At 35.0% G+C, this 19,211-nt stretch overlaps 1 protein-coding gene across 3 annotated transcripts in view; it reads right to left on the bottom strand.

Annotated features, from left to right (window-relative positions):
- ATRNL1 (attractin like 1) overlaps positions 1–19,211 on the bottom strand; it is an 839,395-nt gene that overhangs the window by 635,924 nt on the left and 184,260 nt on the right. For all 3 annotated transcript variants that reach the window (XM_054503866.2, XM_063670302.1, XM_063670303.1), the window contains exons 14-15: positions 17,584–17,716; positions 13,099–13,280 (exon numbers count right to left, since the gene is read on the bottom strand). In XM_054503866.2, coding sequence (XP_054359841.1) covers positions 13,099–13,280; positions 17,584–17,716 — 315 coding nt within the window. The remainder of the gene's footprint in view (positions 1–13,098; positions 13,281–17,583; positions 17,717–19,211) is intronic.

The following is a 19,211-nucleotide window of genomic DNA, read 5'->3' as shown; positions in this document are numbered from 1 at the left end:
AGCTCAGACGTCTACAAATAAATTTGGACTTCTATATGATTTTTGGATAAATTAATGTCATATAATTTTATTAATAAAAAACAAAAGTAATAAAATCTGATGCTTGTGCCTAAAATTTAACTAAGATTGACAAATACTACATAACTATTCTTAATGCTGTAATATTTCAAAATTAACTTGAAATAAAAATCTTTACCATATTTATAACCTTAATAATTACTCAATTTTAAAATGTTCTTCTTATATTTAAAAATGATATATTCATGATCCAACTTACTAATCTTTAAAAATTTTTTTAGGTTCTAAACACCTCCATTTTAATATATATAATAGATTTATTTTCCAAACTACTAAGCTACCAATATTATATTACAATGTGAAATGATTTCAAAACTCCACATTGTTCTTTTTTTTTTAACATTATGGTGTACCAGGATAGAGAAAAATGTTTCTCCACATTAGACATTAACAACATAGAAATAAGATATTTATATCCAGTATTTATTCTAATTATGATGTGCATATGGTCCTAGAGATCTTAAAAGATAGCCACACCTAGAAATGTGTGCAGAGTACAAATACAATAAATTTCACATAGTAAACACTCAACAAATGTTTCTTGGATAAAATTTAAATATCTTATAAATTCTTGTTATGACAATAGATCTCGTATTGCCCAAGTACTGTACACATAGTAGGTAATCAGTAAATTTTGCTAAACAAAATTCATTAGAACAAAAATTGTTATCTTCCATCATCAGCATGGTACCTAAAACAAAGATGGTACTTAATAAATAATGTTTCTAATTATAAAAATACAAATGCTGCTTCACATTGTGATCAGCATATATTTCATATACTATTGTGAAAAGTATTTTAATAAGCAAAAACTTATAACATTCTTACAGCTCTTGATAATAACAGCAGGAGTCAATTCAACATAGATATTTCAGATTAACAACTGTGTTTCACATGACAGCAATTCTGCCTATATCGCTGAACTATCTATAGTCAAGACAAGTCATTTAAAATGAAATATTACTCCCTAACTCATCATGATAAAAATCTGAGAGGAAGAGGAGGAAAACAGAAAAATGAAGCTGCTGATAAAACATTTAAAGTAACTATTACTCAGTAAATGAACTGGACAGGCAGTTCATTATCTTATGTAAGATAAATAACTATATTATGAAAATTTACTGCAGCACACCATAAATCACTGTAACATTTCATTAGCCATTTCCGATAAGTAAATGATCATTTGACCCAAGATATCTCTATAAAGTGCATGAATTTGTCAATCTTTATTTGCCAAAAAAGGGTTATCTTCAGTTTATACAACTGTAATGACTCAGAATTCATTTTATATAAAGATATGCATAATTGAATGTCACCTTGCAGAAGTCTCCACCTTTGAAATCTTGCTAAAGTTCAGCTTTCTGATAAAGCAAAACATTCTTCATTTACAGGGCATGCTAGTTAGCATCATATTCCTTAGCAAATGGAACTTTTGAATGCATAATGAACTTATCAAGTCTAAGTTCATCACACATTCAAAATAATTATTAGTTCAATCATTATTATTTATAATAATAGGGAAGAAAAAATGAACACTAACATAACAATCTTGAAATATGCAATCTCAAAAAAGCACATTTCAAGGTTATATTGTAAGAACTAAAAATAATATGTCTTAAGCAAGAAAGAAAACAACAGAGTTCTAATATCAAATACCAGTACTTTCTAAATATCAGGGAATTTGAATCTGCCAATAATAAGCTCTGCATAAGTGGTAGTGAGAACTAATTTTCACATGTTCATTGGTAATTGTCCCTTTTCTTTTTTTTTAAGACGGAGTCTCACTCTGTCGCCCAGGCTGAAGTGCAGTGGCGCGATCTCAATCTTGGGCTCACTGCAGGCTCCGCCTCCCGGGTTCACGCCATTCTCCTGCCTCGGCCTCCTGAGTAGCTGGGACTACAGGCGCCCGCCACCATGCCTGGCTAATTTTTTTGTATTTTTTTAAGTAGACACGGGGTTTCATCGTGTTAGCCAGGATGGTCTCGAACTCCTGACCTCGTGATCCGCCTGCCTCGGCCCCCCAAAGTGCTGGGATTACAGGCGTCAGCCACCGCGCCCGGACGGTAATTGTACCTTATTTTTTGTAGTAAAAGAAATAAAGCTCCTGGCATCACAAGAATATAAACAGATTTTAACTTATGTTGTTTGTCCCATATGCTAAAAATAAAACTTTACAAATACACCTTGTCACATTCTTCAAAAATATTATAAAACTGATAGGTCTCTCCTACATGCTACCTCATATATCTTATCCTCTAGCCATTAAGCTAGTAGCTCTCAAGACAAGTTAAGAGAAAAGACAGGCATTTCTCTGGCCTCTTTACCAATATTTTCATGTGCTGGCCAACTCCGAATCCTGTAAGACATAGCTAGGGCACTACTCTAGGAAATTATTCTTAGGTCCACATTACTGGTTAGATGCCTACCCTTTATCTTCATATAGCACCCTGTGTGCATCTATCATTGCAATTATCACATTTCAGTAGAATTGTGTTTCTCTCTCTCTCCACTAAGCTCTTTGAGAACAGCAATTGTCTTTTGATCTCTGTAATCTCAGAAAGCAGTAGATTGCCAAGTACACTGAAAGTAATAAATGTATACTAAATGAATAACTACTGGTCTATCCTTCACAGAAAAATAGCTACAGTTCACAGAAAAGTAGTTTACTGAATCAACTGTTCATATAAATATGATTAGTATAGTTTTTCTTTACCCTATTAATCCCAGACATAAAAAAAACTTATAAGGCCAAAAAGTACCATATTGAAATATCTACTTCAAAATATTTTAATATTTATAAAAGCCAAAGGATATAATTAATTCATCAGTTTTATTAATGGGGAGGAGGGCTTTGGCTGTATAGACAGAAACTGGGGATAGAAATTAGATTATCCATTATTGATACTCATGAGAAATATACATGCTAATATTAATATATTTCATCACAAAAATTAGGGTTGGCAGTAACAGTGGACTTAGTGTCCATACAAAAATTTCAGGAGTGATGTCAGCAAGATGTCTGACTAGAGACACCTGGTGCTCATCCCTTCCACAAGAGAGGATTGAGACAATGAATAAAGAGCTACGCTTTGACTGGAGTGTCGAAGGGAGAGTGTTGGAGTGCAGTGGGGGAGTGGAGATGGACCTGTGGTGAATGGAAGTCCAGAAAGGCAGCATGGAGGCACCCAGCCTTTGCCCTGTCTTCTCCACCTGGATTGGATCTGTTTAGGATCAGCAGTGACTTCCTGTTATAGGGAATAGGTAAGGAGAAGATCCCCACCAGCCCCCATTGCTATCAAAAACACCTACAATCCTTACTACAGAAGAATCCCACAGTCCTTACAAGCTCTGAGCCCAGTTTAGAAAGCTGCCAGGAATTCCCTCAGCTGCATTGCCCTCAATTAAGAATACAAGGTGTGTACTTCTCATTCCCTACTCAAGCCCTGCGAGCCAAGATGCTGCAGCATGGTGCCATCTTGAGACCAGAGCCACCTCTGAAGTGTACCTTGCTCAAGTGTCCAGTAGCCTCTGCACCTCTCCAGTACTGCAGTTCATTTTCATTCCACCAAGCCCACACAGGCGGCTGAATGCCACAACCCCAGCTGAATGGAGCCTAGGTCCAAGACTGGCAGTGACTCTGGTCCTACACAGCAGGGAAACCAATCCCCACCACTGCACTTCTGAGCCAAAGGAATGTTCTGGCAGTCCCACACAGGACAATGTGGTCCTTGAGCCAGCCGAGCCAGTCAAACCATTGCATGCCCTCCCCCAAGCAGGAGAGGCCCTTGAGCCTCTGTGCAGCTAATACGCCCCTAGGCCAAAGGAGCGGCTACATGCCTGCACTCAGGGCCTGAGAAACAGCCACATTGCAACCTCTCCAGGCAGGCCCTTGGCCTGCCTAAAAGCCTTGCACTGGCAATCAGAGCCTAGAAACAGTTCCACAGGCTGCCACTGTTGGGCATGCCTCCATGCAATACAACCAGCCATGAGTCCACATCCAGCACTGGAGAAACACCTCTACAGACCACCCCTGGCAGGCACACCCACAGGCTTGCCAGGAAGCCATATAAGCATATCCTGGGCCTGAGACACGACCCCATGAGGCATTCCCAGCAGATATTCCCCCAAGCCAGCCAAGCAGCAATGCACCTGCATCCTGGGATTAAGAAATAGCCCTGTGGGTTGTTCCTGGCAAGCAAGCCCCCAGGACAGCCAAGCAGCCTTGAACCTGGCTCCTGGGCCTGAAAAACAGTCCCAAAGGCCAACTCTAGAAAAAATCTTTCCGGGCCAACTGAGCAGCTATACACTCACATCTTAAGCTTGAAAAACAATCTCATAGGTTGTTCCTGGCAGGCAAGCCCCCAGGTCAGCCAAGTGACTGCATGCCTATGCTCCCAGAGTGAGAGTCCTGTGTCCTCAACTCCAGCAAGCCAGAATGCAAGTTGCCCTACCCACTGTGTGTACTCACATGCCCATAATCTGAGAAACAGCAAGGTGAGCACACTCTCCAATAAAGCCACACCACCACTGCTACAAACTCTCTTTGCAAAGGCTACCAAGACACTTGAAAATGTCACTACTATGTCACTAGTGTGGACTATAGCTGAAGAAACTACATGGAGACTACACTACTTCATCTACCTAGAACCAATACCAATACACCCCATTGAACTAATACCCCAAGACCCATTCATACTAATAATTCTTTCCATACAAAACCTACTCCATAAAATTGGAAGAATTTTATGTAGGAATTCCTACATAAAATGTAGGAATACATCAAACATGAAAAAGCAAAAAAAAAATGATATCCCCAAGGGAAAACAATATTTCTCCAGTAATAGAACCCAACATAAGTAAACATATGAAATATCAGAAAGAAAATTCAAAATAATCTTAAGGAACTTCAGTGAGATATAGGAGAATACAGATAGACAATTCAACAAAATAAGGAAAACAATTTATAATTTGAAAGAAAAATTCAACAACAGAGATAACAGAAAAAAAGAACAAAATAAATCCTAGATCTGAAGAAGTCAATGAATAAAACTTTAAAAATGCAACAGAGAGCTTCAACCACAGACTTGACTAAGCAGAAAAAATAATTACTCTTTCTTCTTTTTTAACAGAGATGGGATCTTGCTATGTTGCCTAGGCTAGCCTCAGTCTCCTGGGCTTACAAGCGATCCTCCTAGCTCAGCGTCCCAAGCAGCTAGGACTACAGGTTCACACCACCATGCCCAGCTAGAAGAATCACTGGACTTAAAAGCAAATAACACAGGCAACAAAAATAAAATAGAATATGGAATGAGGAAGGCCTACAGCATTTACAAGAAACATTTAGTGAAAACCTATTTGTATTATAGGCACTACAAAAGAGAACAGAAGGGAACAGGTGTCTAGAAATATTTAATAAATCACTTGAAAACTTCCCAAGTCTTCAGAAAGAAATGGACATCCAGGTTGAGGAAGCTTAAAGAACACCAAATAGATTCAGCCTATACAGGTCCTCTCCAATGCACACAATACTCAAATCATCAACAATCAAACACAAAGAAAGAATTCTAAAAGCAGCAACAGAAAAGCATAAAGTCAGATATAGGAAAATCCCCATTTCAGCAATAGTGAATTTCTTAGCAGAAACCATAAAGGCCAAGAGGAATGGAATGATATATTCAAACTATTGAGAAGAAAACAAAAAAAACTGTCAACCACAAATATTATACCCAGTAAAGCTATCCTTCAGAAATTAAGGAGAAATAATATCTTCCACAGACAAAATCGAATGAAATTAATCACCAATAGACTAGCCTTACAATAAATGCTCAAAGGAGCCTAACAACTAGAATGGAAAACATGATAACCACCATCATGAACACATACAAAATTATAAAACTCATTCTTTCACTAAGGACAAAGAGAAAGAAATAAAACCATATCGCTACAGAAAGCCATGTAACTACAAAAATAAACAATAAGAGAGGAAGAAAGGAACAAAGGATAGAAAGGATATACAAAGGAAGAAAAGATGTATGAAAACCAGAAAACAACCAATACATTGACAGGAATAATTCTCACCTTCCAATAATAACCTTGAAAGTAAATGAATTCCCTTACTTAAGAGATATAGACCGTCTGAGGGTATTTTTTTTAAAAATAACTAACAATATGCTGCATACAAGAAACTTACCTCACCTGGAAAGACATATATAGACTAAAAGTGAAGGGATGAAAAAAGATATTCCATGCAAACAGAAAGCAAAAGTGAACAGAAGTAGCTACACTTATATCAGACAAAGCAGACTTTAACTTAAAAGCTGTAAGAGAGATAAAGAAGCATATTATACAATAAGAAAGGGATTAATTCAGTAAGAGACTATAAATTGTAAATATACATGCACCCAATGCTGGAGCACTTAGATACATAAGGAAAATATTATTAGATATCAAAAGAGAAATATGCCCCAAAACAATAATACTTGGCGACTTCAACACCATGCTCTCAGCATTGGACAGATGATCTAGACAGAAAATCAGCAAAGAAACATCAGATTTAAACTGCAGCATAAACCAAATGGACCTAACAGATATTTACAGAACACTGTACTGAAGAATACACATACTTTTCATCAGCATGTGGAACATTCTCCAGGAATGACTATATATGGTAGGACACAAAACAAATATCAACAAATTTTTAAAAATCAAAATCATACATATCTTACATGACCACAATGGAATAAAACTAGACATTAGTAAAAAGAGGAACACTCAAAACAATGTGAATAAATGGAAATTAAACAATATAGTCCTCAACACTGGGTGAAGAAAGAAATTAAGAATGAAATTTAAATATTAAGACTGCTGAAAACAGAAACGCAACATACTAAAGCCTAAAGGATATAGCAAAAGGAGTATTGAGAGGGAAGTTTATAGTAATAAATGTCTACATCAAAAAAAAAACAGAATGATTTCAAATAAACACCCTAATGGTGCATCACAAAGAATTAGCAAAGTAAGAAAAAACCAAATCCAAATTAGAAGAAGGAAAAAAATAAAGATCATGGCAATCATGATCTTTATTGAAATGAAATCAGGACTAAAATAATACAGAAGATCAATGACACAAAATGTCGGTCTTGTTCAAAAAATAAAGAAAACTGATAAACCATTTGCTAGACTAAACAAGAAAAAGAGAGGACCCAAATAAATAAAATCAGAAGTGAAAATTCAGGAGACATTAAAATAACACAGAAACATAAAGGGTCATTAGAGACTACTATAAACAACTATATTCCAAGAAATTGAAAACTTACAGGAAATGAATACATTTCTGTACATGTGCAACCTAGAAATTGAACCAAAAAGAAATAGAAAACTTGAAAATACCAACAAAATTCATGATTTTGAATGAATGATGAAAAGTCTCACAACAAAGAAAAGTCCAGGACCAGATGGCTTCACTGCTGAATTCTACTAAACCTTTCAAAAATAATTAAAACCAATCCTTCTCAAATTATTTCAAAGAACTGAAGGAGAGGGGATTTTCTTAACTCATTCTATGGGGCTCTCAGCATAACACTGATAGCAAAACCAGACCAGGACATTCAAAAAAAAAAAAAACCTAGAGGCCAATATCTCTGATGAACATATGCAACAATGCTCAACAAAATACTAGCAAAATGAATCCAACAATATCAGAACAATACACACCATGACCAAGAAGGATTTATCCAAGGGCTACAAGGATGGTTCAACCCACATAAATTAATAAACATCAAATATCACATCAATAGAAGGACAAAAACCATACAATCCTCTCAATAGATGCAGCAAAAGCATTCAACAGAATTCAACATCTCATCAAGATAAAAACTTCAATTAGGTATTTACATAGGAATTACCTAATTTAGGAAGGAAATAAATAAATACCTTTATTTAGGAAGGAATGTACCTGAAAATAATAAAGGCCATATGTGACAAAACCACAGCTAACATCATACTGAATAGGAAAAGCTAAAAGCCTTTCTTCTAAGAATTGGAACAAGACAAGGATGCCCATTCTCACCACAATTATTTAACATAGCACTGTAAGTCCATGGCCAGGGCAATTAGGCAACAGAAGAAATAAAAGACATCCAAATTGAAACAGAAGAAGTCAAAGTGTCCCTGTTTGTAGATGACATGATACAGAGAAAAACCTTAAGACTCTTATACAAGAACTAGAAAGAAATTATTTAGGTAGATAGTGAGGGTAAGAGAGTCCTCAGCAAGCCTTCCTTTTTAACAAAAAGCAGCTCCAAAATCATTATTTTTCTAACAAAGAGCAGCCTGTGAAATTGAGCTGCAGACAGAGATAAGAAAGCTGGAAGCTTACACCGGTGAATGCCGAAACCGTGCCACTAGGTGAAGGCTAGGTGGGGGCCAGGCATGTTCAACATGGAGGCTACATCTTCCCTTTTCTTTTTCAACCACGTGTACAGTAAAGGAACAGGCAACATGGCACTAGCCAAGTAGAGAACCCATCTGCATAATAAAAGATTAAGGTAGGGCAGCCAGCTTCTTCACTATGTAAATGGCACACCTGGTCAGATCAATCTTTTGGGCTCTATGTAAATCAGACACCACCTCCTTAAGCTTGTCTATAAAACCCCATGCATTTCACCACAGAACTAGAAGACCCACTCCAGAGCCCCTCTCTCTCTGCAGGAGAGAAAGGTTTTCTCTTTCTTTCACCTATTAAACCTCTGCTCTTTTTTGGGCAGTTTTTTGGGCTCTTTTTTGGGGTTGCAGTTTCACTCTTGTCACCCAGGCTGGGGTGCAGTGGCACGACCTCAGCTCACTGCAACCTCCGCCTCCCAGATTCAAGCAATTCTCCCGCCTCAGCCTCCGAAGTGGCTGGGATTACAGGTGCCCGCCACCAGGCCCAGCTAATTTTTTATATTTTTAGTAGAGACGGCGTTTCACCTTGATGGCCAGGCTGGTCTCAAGCTCCTGATCTCAGGTGATCCATTCGCCTCAGCCTCCAAAAGTGCTGGAATTACAGGCGTGAGCCACCATGCCCAGCAACCTCTGATCTTAATTTCACTCCTTGTGTGTCTGTGTCCTTGATTTCCTTGGTGTGAGGCAAAGAACCTCAAGTATTACCTTAGAGGAATGACACCACTTCAACTCTACCAGAAAACTCTTAGTACTGATAAACTAATTCAGCAAAGTTTCAGGTTACAAAATCAACACACAAAAATCGGTAGCACTTCTATACACAAACTAGGTGGAAAATAAATCAAGAAGGTAACACCATTTACAATACTTAGAATTAATTTAACCAAGAAGGTAAAAGACCTCTACAAAAAAAACTACACAACACTGATTAAAGAAATTGAAGAGTATCTAAACAAATGGAATGACATTCCATGCAAACGGATCAGAAGACTTAATATTGCTAAAACAACCATGCTACTCAAAGCAGTCTACAGACTCAATGCACTACCTATAAAATACCAATGACATTGTTCACAGAAATAGGAAAAGCAATCCTAAAACTTGTATGGAACAAAAAAGAGCCCTAACAGCCAAAGCAATCCTAAGCAAAATGAACAAAGCTAGAGCTATCAAACTACCAGGCTTCAAAATACACTACAAAGTTGTAGTAAACAAAACAGCATGGTACTGGTATAAAAACATACACATATACCAATGGAAGAGAATAGAGAACCCACAAATAATTCCCATAGCTGCAGCCAGCTGATTTTTGACAATTACACCAAGAACATGCATAGGGGAAAGGACAATCTCTTCAATAAATAGTGCTAGAAAAACTGGATCTCTATATGCATTAGAATTAAACTAGACCCCCACCTCTTACCCTATACAAAAACAACAACAAAAAAATGGATCAAAGAACTAAATTTAAGGCCCAAAACAATAAAACTACTAGAAGAAAACATACGAAAAAACTTCAGGAAGGGGTTTACAAAAAGATTTTATGAACTAGACCTCAAAAGCACAGGAAACAAAAGCAAAAATAAACAAATGGGATTATATAAAAATAAAAAGCTTCTGCACAGCAAAGGAAACAACGCAGTGAAAAGACAACCTACAGAAAGGGAGATTATATGGTTTGGCTGTGTTCCCATCCATATCTCATCTTGAATTACCACGTGTTGTGGGAGGGATCTGATGGGAAGTAATTGAATCATGGGGGCAGGTCTTTCCTGTGCTGTTCTCATGGCAGTGAATAAGTCTCACAAGATCTGATGGTTTTAAAAAGAGGAATTCCCCTACACAAGCTCTCCCTCTCTTTCCCCGCTGCCATCCATGTAACATGTGACTTTCTCCTTCTTGCCTTTTGCCATGATTCTGAGGCCTCCCCAGCCATGTGGAACTGTAAGTCCATTAAACCTCTTTTTCTCCCCAGTCTCGGATATGTCTTTATCAGCAGCATGAAAACATACTAATAGGAGAAAATATTGGTAAACTATTCATTTGATAGGGAATTAATATCCAGAATATATAAGGAACTAAAAAATTTCAACAGCAAAAAACCACAATCTGAATTAGAAAAGAATGAATGATCTGAACAGACATTTCCCAAAAGAAGACATACAGGCCGGACACAGTGGCTCATGCCTGTAATCCCAGCACTTTGGGAGGCCAAGGTGGGCGGATTACCTGAGGTCAGGAGTTTGAGACCAGCCTGGCCAACATGGTGAAACCCCGTCTCTACTAAAAATACAAAAATTAGCTGGGCATGGGAGCACACACCTGTAATCCCAGCTACTCGGGAGGCTGAGGCAGAAGAATTGCTTGAGCCCAGGATACAGAGGTTGCAGTGAGCCAAGATCATGCCACCACACTCTAGCCTGGCCAACAGAGCAAGACTCTGTCTCAAAAAAAAAAAAAAAAAGAAGACATACAAGTGACCAACAAAAGTGTGAAAAAAATGGTCAACATCACTAATCATCAGGGAAACACAAATAAAAACCACAACGAGATATCATCTCATCTCCAGATGTCTATTATCAAAAAGTCAAAAAATACTGGTGAGGATGCAGAGAAAAGGGAATTCTTATATGTTGTTGGTGGGAATGTAAATTAGTACAGCCCCTATGGAGAACAATATAGAAGTTCCTCAGAAAACTACAAATAGAACTATCATTTGTTCCAGCAATCCCACTATTGGGCATTTATCCAAAGGAAAGAAAATCAGTATATCAATGGGATACCTGCATTCTCATGTTTATTGCAGCACTATTCACAATAGCCAAGATGTGGAACCAACCTGGGTTTCCAACAAGAAAAAAATAGATAAACAAAATGTGATATATATACATAAGGGGATAATATTCAGTCATTAAAAAAGAATGAAATCCTGTCATTCATGGCAACATGGATGGAAGTGGAGGACATTTTGTTAAGTAAAATAAGAGAGGCCCAGAAAGTTACACACCTTGTGTTCTCATTCATAAGTGGAAGCTTAAAAAAAAACAAAACAGTTGATCTTATAGAAGTAAAATGTAGAGGAGAGGTACTAGAGGCTGGGAAGAGTGAGGGGAAAGGGAGGGATAAGAAGAGATTTATTAGAGGATTGAAAATTACAGCTTGATAAGACGAATAAGTTCTCATGTTCTATAATAATGTAGGATGACTATTGTTAACAATAATATATCACATAGTTTCAAATGGCTAGAAGGAGGATATTGAATGTTCACAACACAAATGATAATAAATGATAATAAATGTTTGAGATAATGGATATGCTAATTTCCCTGATTTGCTCACTATACAGTATATGTATTAAACCAGCACTATGTACCCCATAAATACATACAATTCTTCAGTGACAATAAAATAAATTTTAATAGAACCTTGAACAAAAAAATGTACTTACCATAGAAAAATTAAGACATTTTTCCACAATCAGTTTCAATATTAACTATTTACCAGATAAATTCATTTAGTTACCTAAAAATTCATTGTCTAAATAATGATTCCTGGAAATAGTAGTAATAGCAGTAGTGGGAACAAAGACATAAAAATAGTATCTCTTAAAAGGGAAATAGTAAAAATTGTAACCAAGGTTAACTCTCAAAAATAAATTTTTCTATATTCTTTACATGCAGTATCTCATTTATTACCCATAATAAACATATGAAGTAGCCATGATTATTATGCCAGTTTACAAATGAGAAACATAGGAATGTTAACTTGCTACTAAGTTGTAGAAATAAGCATATGTCCAGATTTTATGCTGTCCACCATTTTGATATGCTATCTACAATGCTTCTTTAAAGTAAGCTGTAACAAGTAAGCATTACTTGTTTCTATACAGAAAGTAATTGGTAACATAGTCACCTCTCTGTATCCATGGAGGATATGGAGGTCTCTTGTGGATTCCAATATCCATAAATATCATATCCCTTATGTAATATAAAATGGCATAGTATTCCAAGTAACCTATCCATATCCTCCCACATACTTAAAATCATCTCTAGATTATTACTGAATACAATGTAAATGTTATTGAATAGCTGTTATGCTGTATTGTTTAGAGACTAATGGCAAGAAAAAAAGTCTGTACATGTTCAGTACAGACACAACCATACTTTTTAAAAATATTTTTCATCTGTGGTTGGTTGACTCCATGAATGCAGAATCTATAGATACAGAGGATCGACTATAATTGCTCTGAAAAGTTTTCAAGCAAAAATTGTTTCTGCCACACTATACCAAGTGGAGTTATAATTCTTAAATTATATACTCTTTAAGTGTATCTATTCATATAAGATCACTTCTTGGTAAGGTAATACAGTGGTTTACTCTGCAAAAAGTGATAATTTACAAAACCTTATTACCTTATTACTTATACAAAATAAGTCTTCTGCCAATTCACTTGAGAAATCAATTTCACTTTTATTTCCAAAATTAGCAACAATAATGTATTAAAACCAAAAATAAATTTCAAATAATTATGAAATTATCATAGCATATTTCCATAATGTAAACAAGTAGAAATGTTACCTGTTGTGTATACTTCTGTATTTCATCCAGAACAAATTCTACTTCTTTTGAGGTTGTTAATGAAGCAAGATTTCCACTAAGATTATAGCAATAAAGTTTTGCATTGTCATAGTTTTCTCTACTGGAATTGACTCTAAGACAAGCATCCCCAATATGACTCCAACCTTCTCCACAAAGATGAGCTAGTAAGAAAAAAAATGTGTCTTATTGTTAGATTACCAAAAAGCAAATGTATTTTTCAATTATTTCAAAGTACTTCTGTATTTGTTTAAATTATTTTTGAAATAAAACATATTAAATATCTCAATATTTCAAATAAATTTTTTCTAATAGTTTGGCAGAGAATGAAAGCAGAACATCCCAATTTTTTCTTTAAATCTTAAACATGAGATAAATTATGGCTCTATGACACCTGTTAAATGTGTTGACTGCTAGGTTTTCTGTGTAAAGTCTGGTATATTGGCATATGGTATTTCAATAAGTAAAATCACTACTATATTTATGTCCCAAGGTCTAGTTTACATAAGACAAGATTACTTTAATAGAAAAACAACAAGCTTATAACAAAAGCAGTTTCAAAGTTACTCCTATAAGTGAAGCTAATTGACCTCTAAATCTAATTTCTATAGCTCAGGTATATAGTTGTGGTATAAGTTGGGTTCTTTGATTCTTTCATAAGTATGGGTAGAGAAGTCTCATTTCACTTATGATTAGTAAAGGAGCTATGATCTTTCCTTAGTGATGTTTATTTTTACACAATTATTCATGTCTTTCTAAAGATGAAACATACTGTTCAGTAATAGTGGTTTATCTATAGAATCCAAATTGAACTTGAAACACCGTTTTCCAAAACACAGGTTTATATAATAAATATATTAATAAGGCTAAACTTTAGTGTGCACTAATTAACAATAGTGTTTCATTAATATAGTGATCTATAAAGCTAGACTACATTTTAGTTTCTATATCATATGAAATGTATTAGCACCTCTAGCCCTGTAAGAAGGACCTTGGATATATTGCTGCAACTCTTATAAAATTATTCTAAAGAAGCTGTTCTCAAATTTTTGGTCTTTAAGTCTTAAAAATTATTGAGGGTCCCACAGGACTTCTCTTTATGCATGCTATATCTACTGATTTGGAGCATTTTAAAGTTAAAAATGCTAACTTTAACAAATACATGTATTTATTCATTTAAAATAATAATTTTAAACCCCACTATAAATCACTCTTCCAGCTGCTGAGATGTTTTTCCCCCTATGGTATACAAATAGGCCCAAAGGAAATGTATCCTCAAATTCCCTTCCCGAGGGAAAGTAGCTGACAATTCAAATCAGACCTCAGCATCAAAAAATAAAGAAGAATTAATGAACGAATAGGGGATGGATAGGCAGAGAGATCAGGGATAGCGCAGATAGAGCAATATGTTAATTGTAGAATCTAGAATGTAGGTATCGGGTGTCCTCTCCACAATTATTTCTGTTTTTTTAATATTTCTGTTTTAATATTTCATAACAAAATGTTGAAGGGGAACATTACAACTTAATAGCATATTTTATTTTTATTGTTTTATATTTTTGTAAATGTCTTTAATATTTGGCATTTGACAGCTATATTCTCATACCTTCTTCTACATTCAGTCTATTGGAATAGCATACATCAGATAGCCGTTATAAAACTCCATGGTAAACCCATAACAAATGGAGAATTTTAAAAGCAAATAATGTCTCAGTACTATTAGTCTTCACCAAATGGACCCACTCGAAAGCATCTTGGGGACTCCTGTTCATTCATGGTTGCTGCTCTAAGGATTAAATTGGGTACCATGAATAACTCACAGCAGTTGGAACATAGTAATCCCTCAATAAACTATAATTATCATTTAATAAGACTGTGTAGCATGTCCTGGTTTTCAGTTTCAAGCTATATGTGTTTCAATTTTCCCAGTCATTTTAAATCCAAAATACCAAAAAACTTCTCCTTACAATGCAAAACTTTTCTTAAATTATGGTTTTTCTCACCTTACTGAATCAAGTAAGAATTTAGATTATTATTGCCTGTCTCCTCATTTATTTTTTAGTGAGAACAAAAATAGTTCATTGACAAATCATCCAAAAAAAACAAATGCATGGGCCTTTGTGGCTAAACTAAATTATACTACCAAACTGAATATTTTCATACTTCAGGCTTTTGTAGTATTGAGCATCAACTTAGCAGTGGGGTTAAAAAGAAGGCAATTAATTTATAATGAGTTTAGTGAGATAAATTCAAATTGCCAAGCTCATATGAGATCAATGTAAAAAAAATGCAATACACCAATTGTCATGGAATTGTACAACTGCTCTACAGACTGGGCCCTCTATTTAGAGCATTCACTTCCTTGAGATAAGCTGAATGGAAATCAAACGATATATAGCCAGTTGGCTGCTTAGTAAATATGAATTAAGAAAAGGGAATTTGTGCATAATATATTTCATTACATCTCCAAAATAATAGCCGGGTCAAGTGGAGCCTTTATAACAAAGCAACATTTTTTTCCTAGGGAATGAGTAAATGAGTACTACTAAAAGTAACTTTACTATCATTTTTCCAAACTTCCACTGGCAACTAATTTCCATTCTTATCAAAGTAATATTCCTTTAAATATATACATTCCTTCATTCGAATCTTATTTTGGTCCAAGATTAACCTTGTCATTTTAAGGAAACTTTGTAAATATTTTCATTGATCTACATTTTCATTTTATAGTTTAATTCTTAGAGATCAATACCACTTTCAACTTCTTAGTATCATCTCACTGTTGCTTCTTAAACCCTGCCTACTGCATTATTAATACTATCTTTCTCAAAATGAGCACACATGCACATCGCACTGTTTAAAAGCTTTAAGGGCCAGTATGTAAACAAAATTCAAAGTATGAATGACATTCCAGTGCCTCAATGGTGTGTTTGTTTGTTTGTTTTTGAGACAGAGTCTCACTCTGTCACCCAGGCTGGGGTGCAATGGCACGATCTCTGCTCCCTGCAACCTCCACCTCCTGGGTTCAAGTGATTCTCCTGCCTCAGCCTCCTGAGTAGCTGGAATTACAGGTGCCCACCACCACACCCAGCTAAATTTTGTATTTTTAGTAGAGACGGGGTTTCACCATGATGGCCAGGCTGGTCTTCAACTCCTGACCTCAAGTGATCCACCCACCTCAGCCTCCCAAAGTGCTAGAATTACAGGTGTGAGACACCGTACCTGGCCTCAATGGTATTTTTAAAGGCAGAATAATTTTGATTTTTATTACATTAACTTGTAAGAAAGATTCTCTTTCAGACAAATTCTGTGATGGAATTTTCCGATATGTTTTAGAATTAAATAGGCTCAGAAACTTTTCTTTAAAAAAAAAAAAAAAAAAAACCCTGGGATAAAGAGAGGCAAAATACTAAACAGAAATAAAACACCTAGTTAATAGCTACAACTCTGTCATTTACAAGCCACATAATTTTTAGCATATCACTTAACCAGCATGGATCTCAGTTGATCTGTATAACAAGCAGAACTGGTTAAATGCCTGTATTACCTTTCAATTTTCTAATTTTATCTTTTATATTTCAAAGGAAGAGTACTTAGCATCCACTAGCAATATTAACTGTGAAAAAGTGAAATTACTTTTAAAAATGAGCTTTGCTGTAGTTTGTAAAATTCGGATTCTCATAAAAGCAGATATTTATTATAAGAAATGTATTTATTATAAAATTATATTATATAGGATAATATATTATATAAAAATATAATTTATATTATATTATATATTATAAATGTAATATAATAATATATAAATTTATGGTTTAAATTTATTAAATATATAAATTATATATTTATATAGTTAAAATTACTAGATACATAATTTTAATATATTATATGTTACATATGATATAAGTAATATATTTATGTATTTATTGTTAATATATTATATATGTAATTTTTTAAAACCCTGGGATACAGAGAGGGAAAATACAAAATATACATTTTTAGGATATAGAGACGCAAAATATATAATATATAATAAATATGTTCTATATTATTATTGCCTTAAAATATTTTTTATAAATGTTATAATGTATAATGAAAATATGCACTGAGTTTGGAAAATAAAGGGCACTTAAATAAAATATGACAAAATGTTAGTATTTGTTAAATCTGAATATTAAGTCTGAGTGCTTATTATTTTCTAAATTTTTAAGATTTTTTTTCAATGAAAAGGTATCTAATCAGTTCAACAGTATCATAAATATATGAACACCTTAAAATAATTGGAAGCAAATATGTAATCAAAAAACTTTTCCTGTAGAAACAGTGCTATTAGTACTACAATATTATAGGTTGATATTTGTTATGACTTTAATTTTAGAAAATGTAGTGTCCTTACTAAATGTACTTTTCTATGTCAGTATTTATCTGTAGACCATAAACTCATTTACTAAATTTTGAAATCTTTACCTGGTAAAGCCTGGCATTCTTGCTGTCTCTGATCCCACTGGCAATTCAAGTTTAGTGAACAGCTTTTACAGCTGGTAAGTTTGTTACAAATCTGCTCATTTCTCACATGACATTTGGTGTAGTTCTTGACAGACTAGAAAATTAAAAGAGTGTGTTATTTTTCACCTTTGTACAGCAATGATTCTTAAACTTCAGTGTGTATTTAAATCCTCTGGTGAACTTTAAAATAAACATTTCTAACTCCAAATACAATTCAACTGAATCAGACTCTCTCTTATTTCATCAGTTTATTAAATTAAATTAAATTTGGCCTAAAGCTGCCTCTATAAGTGGTGAACTACAACCTAATCTAGGATTAAACAAACTGCAACCTAACTTACAAGCATATTCTTGTAACAGATAGTTGAGTCTCAGCCAATCACAGCAATAGAGGCATGTGTTTCAATGGACAAACTGCAAAATATTCAAATAAGGTATTATAAACACAATGGCATTAGGCAAAGCGAACTACACTGCCTTGTTCAAAGGTATTACAAATTAAAATGGCAATCATATCCACTCCCACTGGAAAACACAGATTGACCCCTTATAAAATGGTTACTGGAAGGCCTATGCCCCTAATAATAGAACCTCATGTATCTACTGCTTTTATAAACTCTGACATGACTTGATACTGCAAGGCTTTAATGCATTTTGCCAAAGTATATTTTCACCCGATAGAAGAAGCCACCACAAACTGATGACAACCAGACCTTTCATGGTCTACACCCTGGAGACTGGGTCTTTTCAAAAGAGACACCAGAGAAAGACTGCCCTTGAAGTCAGCTGCAAGGGACTACACGAAGTTCTTCTCTGAAGCAAAACTTCAGGGCCTTGAGCCTGAGCCTTGGATCCACATTTCTCAATTTAAGAGGACCCTTCCAGTCTCGGGACAGTACACCCACTGGAAACCTCAAGGCAAAATTGACCAGGGACCTTTCTCCTCAGAAACAAATGACATCCTAGACATGAACAGCTTTCCCAAGAAGACACATCAAGATTTCTTTCCTTAGTCACCATGAAACCATGGTCATTTTCCTCTTTTCTCTGTTTTTATTTTTTATGTATACCCAGGAAGATAACATGCTTATTATGATTTCATAATCAATAGCTTTTGCAGGGAACGTAACTGAATGTTGGATATGTTATGTTAAACCTAAATCCTTAAATGATCTTAGAGATTCTCTGCTTCACCTTCTAACAAATTTCTCTGATGTTCTAAGAGCAATATCTGATCCTCTGTATAGGGTTAGGCTTTTAGATTCACACATCAGGTTCTTTGTTTAAATCTAACAGTAGTCAAAACCTATAATGAGGGATTTGCAGTTACATTATGCCAGAAATTGAATAGGATAACCAAAAGAGATAATTCAACAGTTTGTAGAGAAATTTATCACACTAATCCCTTTAATTGTCAAGATCCTTCAACCATGCAATGATTTCATAATGGAGTCTTGAAGAAATATTACTAGTGCTTCTCTACTGTGGCCCCTAACACACAAAGCAAAGAACTGTCTGTCGTGCCTCTCCAGGGTATATTTTTATCTGTATAGGATTTAACAACCAACCATATATGTGAGCAACTCCAT

This window comes from Pongo pygmaeus, chromosome 8 (genome assembly GCF_028885625.2).
Source record: "Pongo pygmaeus isolate AG05252 chromosome 8, NHGRI_mPonPyg2-v2.0_pri, whole genome shotgun sequence".
Taxonomy (NCBI): domain Eukaryota; kingdom Metazoa; phylum Chordata; class Mammalia; order Primates; family Hominidae; genus Pongo; species Pongo pygmaeus.
This window is presented reverse-complemented; position numbering and strand designations above follow the sequence as displayed.